The 6,112-nt window shown below is 33.3% G+C and overlaps 1 protein-coding gene across 1 annotated transcript; it reads left to right on the top strand.

Annotated features, from left to right (window-relative positions):
* Window positions 1-3,788: 3,788 nt before the first annotated feature.
* On the top strand, window positions 3,789-5,550 carry LOC127633338 (interferon a3-like). The gene is made up of 5 exons (XM_052112375.1): window positions 3,789-4,046; window positions 4,378-4,455; window positions 4,558-4,704; window positions 5,284-5,361; window positions 5,458-5,550. The coding sequence occupies exons 1-5, from the start codon at window positions 3,789-3,791 to the stop codon at window positions 5,548-5,550; spliced, it is 654 nt and encodes a 217-aa protein (XP_051968335.1).
* Window positions 5,551-6,112: the final 562 nt, after the last annotated feature.

The following is a 6,112-nucleotide window of genomic DNA, read 5'->3' as shown; positions in this document are numbered from 1 at the left end:
TAGAACATTATCAAATGGTCAAACAACAGCTATCCTATAGACTTATCATAATAATGGTCATTCATAAAGAACAGCAAAAAAAAAAAAAAAAAAGGGGAAAGGGCAATAATTAGACTTTTAAACTGGATTTTTTTTGGGGTAAATATTGGACAGAACACATACTGGGTTATTTTTGACTCAGCTTGCTGGGTTATTTATTTTAACCATTGTGCTGGGTTGTTTCTTGACACAATGCTGGGTTAAAGCGACTACTTTTTAAAAGTTCTTTATTTTAGATAATCTACTAAAAATAGTAATAGCCTAAGCATGTTATGCTTATTAAAAAATATTTCACAACAGTAAACATGTACAACATGAAAGCATTTTATTTAATTATTAAATGGCCAGTAAAAACTATCATTTTATTCTGAATCAGGCAGAAAATTAAAACACTAGGCTATTAAAAAAAAATGTTTTGGATTAGCAAATAGTTATTTTACAGAATATCAAATTAAATAAATACTATCAGTATTTTATCCATCCATCCATCCATCGTCAACCGCTTATCCTGTGTACAGGGTCGCGGGGGGCTGGAGCCTATCCCAGCTAACATTGGGCGAAAGGCGGGGGACACCCTGGACAGGTCGCCAGTCCATCGCAGGGCATCAGTATTTTATTTAACATTTAATTTCTTTAGTCCAGCATAAAATTATTCAAACAATGTTTAATTACATTTTTCGAACAAGGTCGTGCTTTAATTATTAAGAATGTACAAGAATTACTAAATTGTAGCAAATCAATTCACAAAACACCAAATAAATAAAAAAAAATAGATACATACATGGATACAAAATACCTGCATTAGTTAGTTTAATAAACAATTTAATCCTCAGCAGCATAAATGGAGGAACGCAAAAAGCCAATTTTTTTTACATTTTCGGAACCAGGCAACTCATAAACTACCTGCTGCAAAAACTCCCAGGCAGGCGAACATTGTTTTGGAAAGTGGAAAAAAGCAAAAAAAAGGACTTGAAACAAACATCTACTGCCTTGAGGAGAGTCTGCTCTTCTAGGGCTTCCCCATTCACCACCACGAAAAACTGTCCACCAACTCTAAGTTCTAAGACAAATGGGAAGGGCTTGTCCTCCCTCTGTTTTAGTAGGTACTGCACCATGTTGGTTCCAGACTAAATAAGAAAATAACATCAAACTTTAAAGTGTATGTACTCCTTACCAAAAAATGATATACAGGTGTAGTGCAATTAAAGAACAGCCGTAATTTAAAGTAAATAAATAAGCAGGTGTTGTTTTCACATGTTATACTTACTGGTTGTACATTCTGGCTTCCTCAATAGTTGGCCGGAAGGTTTTGTTGCCAATCTTGTACACTGATGGTGGAAGGATCTGAGGTAACATTTTCAGCGCCATGGTGCCTTTGGTATCTAAAAGGAGAGAAAAGTTCATTTCAGTGATCCTATCACAAGCGATCAACACAAAATACAGGTGTAAATGGGGCCCAAAATGTTTTGTAACTGGATCTCAAAAAGCATACACTGTATGGAGGTCATCAAAGACACAAGTGACCACATCACATTTTAGGTGTAAACACTCCATCCTCAATGCGAACTGGACAGTAGCTAAAGCACACATCTCAGCTCCTAAACAACTGCTGCACTAACAAGAGTTTTAAACGTTGCTGGTTCTGTGTGGCTTTAAAAGAATAGTTCACCAAAAATATCTAATTCTTTCATAATTTTCTCATCCATCTCAAACTCATATGACTTTCTTACTTCTGCAGAACACAAACAAAGATAATTTGAAGGAGATGTCTGTTTGTACTTTTAATTCAATTCAATGGGGTCTGAAACATTTCAGTTCCAAAATGTACCTAAAGGCAACATGAAGGTAATCCATACCTTCCAGAGTCCAGTGGTTACTTGTCATCTGATTCGATAGCATTTGGGTAAGAAACAGACTAAAATAACTTCTTTTTTCCAGGGTTCCAGATTGCAACAAAATAGTTCAAATCGTGTGACAATTTTGTTATAGGTCGCACACATCAACAATCATTTATTTGTGTTTTGCAGAGGAATGAAAGTTATTTGAGTTTGAGATGACATAATGGTGATGAAATCAGAGACCATTCCCTGATGTCTCGTCTGGCCACTTGTGATCAACTCATGAAACGCATCTTTAAATAAGCTAAACAGCATTTTAGTGTTTTTAATAAGTGAGAAAAGAGAAGATCAAGAAGGGGCAAGTACTTTTAATGCAACTGTTTCTTCTGCATTTGATTTGACATAATTACTAACCTGCAGACATGTTGTCTAAATTGAGGAAATCCATTTGTCCATCTCTTTTAGCAAAGGCCAGGATCTTGTCAGCAAAGTCAGGCAACCAGGATGAGCACAATTTGTCAGCAGCATTAGGGTGGAGTACACTAAAGTCTTGAGATATCTGTAGTTGGAAATTAATATTATGACAATTATGATTATAACATCATAGAATTTTTGTGATAAATTCAATTTATTTAATTGAATTCATTATAATGAAATAAAAATAAACAAAAGCAATATTGTATAATAATATTGCATAAAAGTGACAATAAAATGATTAATGAATGAACCAGAATATTAAGCAATATATATATATATATATATATATATATATATATATATATATATATATATATATATATATATATATAGGCCATTTATTCATTTACGGTATGTGTTTGTTTTTGTTTTTTCCTAAATGTTATTACTATTTCAGTGTATTCATTTATTTAATGCTCTCTGCATTGCAATACAAAAAAGCCAGGGGTACAACAAAAATTATAATAACAACAATAATAATAATAATAATAAATAAAACACACACACGGCCATATTAAATAAAAATCTTAAAAGTGACACACAGTTCCAATGGCTTTTTTGTTTGTAGTGATCAGAGAAAAGAGGCTGCATATTAACAATAATAATAATAATAATAATAATTATTATTATTATTATTATCTGTTGCTGTTTTCTCGCCTCACATCATTACTTTGCGTCATTTCCGCCAATACACTCTCACAGCAGCGCTCATGAAAATGAAATCATACTTGTCACTTTCACAACTGATTTAACCCACTTTATACATCTGTTCCCACACAATGATTACACAATAGCGTAATGCTATTCACTGATAGGTTACATTGTATGAATGTGTCGTCACGACGTTGTGACGTCAACCTCTTTCGATTTCACTTTCTGTGGGATTTTCGTCCCTTCCGAAGTTCACACACATCAGGAAACCTGCCGTTTCCTTTTATTTCATGCATTAATAAGTGTATATAATATGAACGACTGAAAATAAACAACTGAATTAATAAACAAAATAAATGTTATAAATAAATAACAAACACTTGGTGGTATTTACTCACTAATTGAATTCATTGTTATTATTAATTTAATAAATGTTTGATTATAAGTTGCTTTTTATTTTACAATAATATTACCTGTATTACTTGCTATTATTAATGTGCATAGAGAGAGAGAGAGAGAGAGAGAGAGAGAGAGAGAGAGAGAGAGAGAGTATATATATTTTAGTTGTATTATCTGTAATGTACACTAACCCATTTTAGCAATTGTAATTGTGACGTTTCCTCAGTATTTACTGCATTTGAATGCACTGGTAATAACATTAAACTCAAGCTCTACTCACAAACAGGTTATTGCGCAATAGTGATTTACCTGTCGCTCAGGTGTGTGCTATGTTTACAACTGGAAAGTGAAATCCGAAATGATCGCATATAAACGGCGGACAGAATGGAGGAGAAGCCGAGTCAAGATCATTCAACAGCAGCAGAGAACAACAGGGAGAAACACTCTCAAACAGACATCAAGTGCAGCGACAGGTGGATTCAATCGTCTGTGAATAATCAAGATTGCAACATGTATCGTCATCTGCTGCATCTCTGTCTTCTTCTGTCAGTATGCCGGATCAGCTCAGTGTTGAGCTGCAGGTGGATCAGAAATAAGTTTCAGCAGCATCATGGAGTCTCTCTGGATCTCATTGGAAAGATGGTGATTTTTTACCCCATATAGTTTGACAGAAAGTTCATTAACATTAATAATGTTGTTTCTTATTGGACTGAAGACTTGATATATAACCAAATATTTCATTCATGGGAGATTAATAACTGACATGAAATGTCAAGCAGTGGAAATACACAGTAAAAAGTGGTAACCTGCTATTAAAGAACTTCTGCCTGAACAAACCCTTAAAATGAGTTTTGTATTTAGTGATGATAAATAATATTATACTGACTAGAATAAATGCCGTTCATAAATCCCAAGTTTTCATAAAAACAAAGAGCTTTCATCTTCATTAAATCTGTTACTGAATGTTTTGTAGGGTGGGAAAATCATGAAGGAACATTTGGATTTAAATCCCATCCCATATGACTTGATCAGCAACCACAGGAGTGCAGAGGTTAGTATTGTTGTAGTAAAAGTGTTGTTGATTATGATTCAGATTTAATTTGACATTATTGTGTCATTTACATACAGATTTGTGTTTGTTTACTCTCCTCAGCCGGAGAAACAGATCCTGTTCGTCATTCAGATTCTGGTAGAGATCACGGAACTCTTTGAGGATGCTGTTTCTGCCCCCTTCGATGATAAAAATATGGATGATTTCTTAAACATCATCCATGAGGAGATTAATGGACTACGCTCATGTGTGAGTGTACAGTGTGTGTTTCATGCACATTTATGGCAGTACATTCATTAATGGGATAGTTCACACAAAAATGTCAATTCCATCATCATTTACCCGCCCTCACGCTATCCCAGATGTGAATGACTTTCTTTCTTCAGCAGAACACAAATGAAGATTTTTAGAAGAATATCTCAGCTCTGTACATCCTTCCAATATCAGAAGATGTGGATTCAATCACTGGAGTTATATGGATTACTTTTATGCTGCATTTATGTGCTTTTCTGGAGCTTCAAAGTTCTGGCCACCATTCACTTGCATTGTGAGGACCAACAGAGCTGAAATATTCTTCTAAAAATCTTCATTTGTGTTCAGCAGAAGAAAGAAAATCATTCACATCTGGGATAGCGTGAGGGCTGAGTAAATGATGATGGAATTGACATTTTTGGGTAAATATCCCTTTAAGAGTAATATGAAATATAAAATGTGTAACTGTAACTCTTCTTAGGAAAAACACCAGCAAAGATGACCAACAGTTCAATAATCTAGTCCATACTGTATATTGTCTGCATCATTTCATCAATATTCATTATTTTAATGCAGGGTGCTTTCAAAATGAAGAGGAACAAAAAGCTGCATCTGTATTTTGAAAGACTGAGATATATGACACAACTTAACACAGTAAGATTCTGTCGTATATGAAGAGTAACATACAGATGTGCATGAGACAGTGAAAGTCATGTGACCGATGCACTCACTGTTGTATTGTTCTTTCAGGAGAATGTGGCTAAAAGCTGGGAGATTGTCAGGAAACGGGTCATAAGCCTCATGAAGCAGCTGGAGTTCTTCTCTTTCAACACTCATGTTTAAGGACTGGAGGGGGACAAGACCTCGAGAACCTTAAAAAAACCTGTTGTCAATCAGTATTTCCACTCCTCTTTTTATTAGGTTGTCTTGCAGTAGTTTGTTATATTATATTTTGCATCTTTAGCACAAATGTTTTAATATTTATTATTTATTGTGTGTGTATTATTTATGTTTTATTTACTTTATAGTAAATTATTTATGTTTTTCATTCAAAATGACTATTATTTATTTAATTTATGCAATTTAACTTTTATCCAATCTGTTTATTAAAGTTGACATTATTCAAGATGTTTCATTGAATAATAATGAAGTGATAGGTATAACATTTTGTAACATAATTTTATAAACATTTAGTAATATTTATTTATACTGAATATTGTTGAATTTTGTTGGCATCCAATAAAAATATGAACTTTTGAACGGTTTATGTGAATTTCCTCATGAAATATAAAGAGGTTTGTATCAGTTACACTTTAATACACTTTAAAATTAATAAAATGTCAAAGAAAATATTTGTAAAATGATTTTAAAATAAACGTGTGTTCACAGTTTTCAGCTGAGAAAA

This window comes from Xyrauchen texanus, chromosome 40, assembly GCF_025860055.1.
Source record: "Xyrauchen texanus isolate HMW12.3.18 chromosome 40, RBS_HiC_50CHRs, whole genome shotgun sequence".
NCBI lineage: Eukaryota > Metazoa > Chordata > Actinopteri > Cypriniformes > Catostomidae > Xyrauchen > Xyrauchen texanus.
This window is presented reverse-complemented; position numbering and strand designations above follow the sequence as displayed.

Bases quoted from the DNA above. Each gene is read 5' to 3' on its own strand.
- LOC127633338 (XM_052112375.1), top strand. From the start codon at position 3,789: ATGGAGGAGAAGCCGAGTCAAGATCATTCAACAGCAGCAGAGAACAAC. The intron at 4,456-4,557 runs GTTAGTATTGTT...TACTCTCCTCAG, and splicing joins GCAACCACAGGAGTGCAGAG to CCGGAGAAACAGATCCTGTT. The intron at 5,362-5,457 runs GTAAGATTCTGT...TTGTTCTTTCAG, and splicing joins ATATGACACAACTTAACACA to GAGAATGTGGCTAAAAGCTG.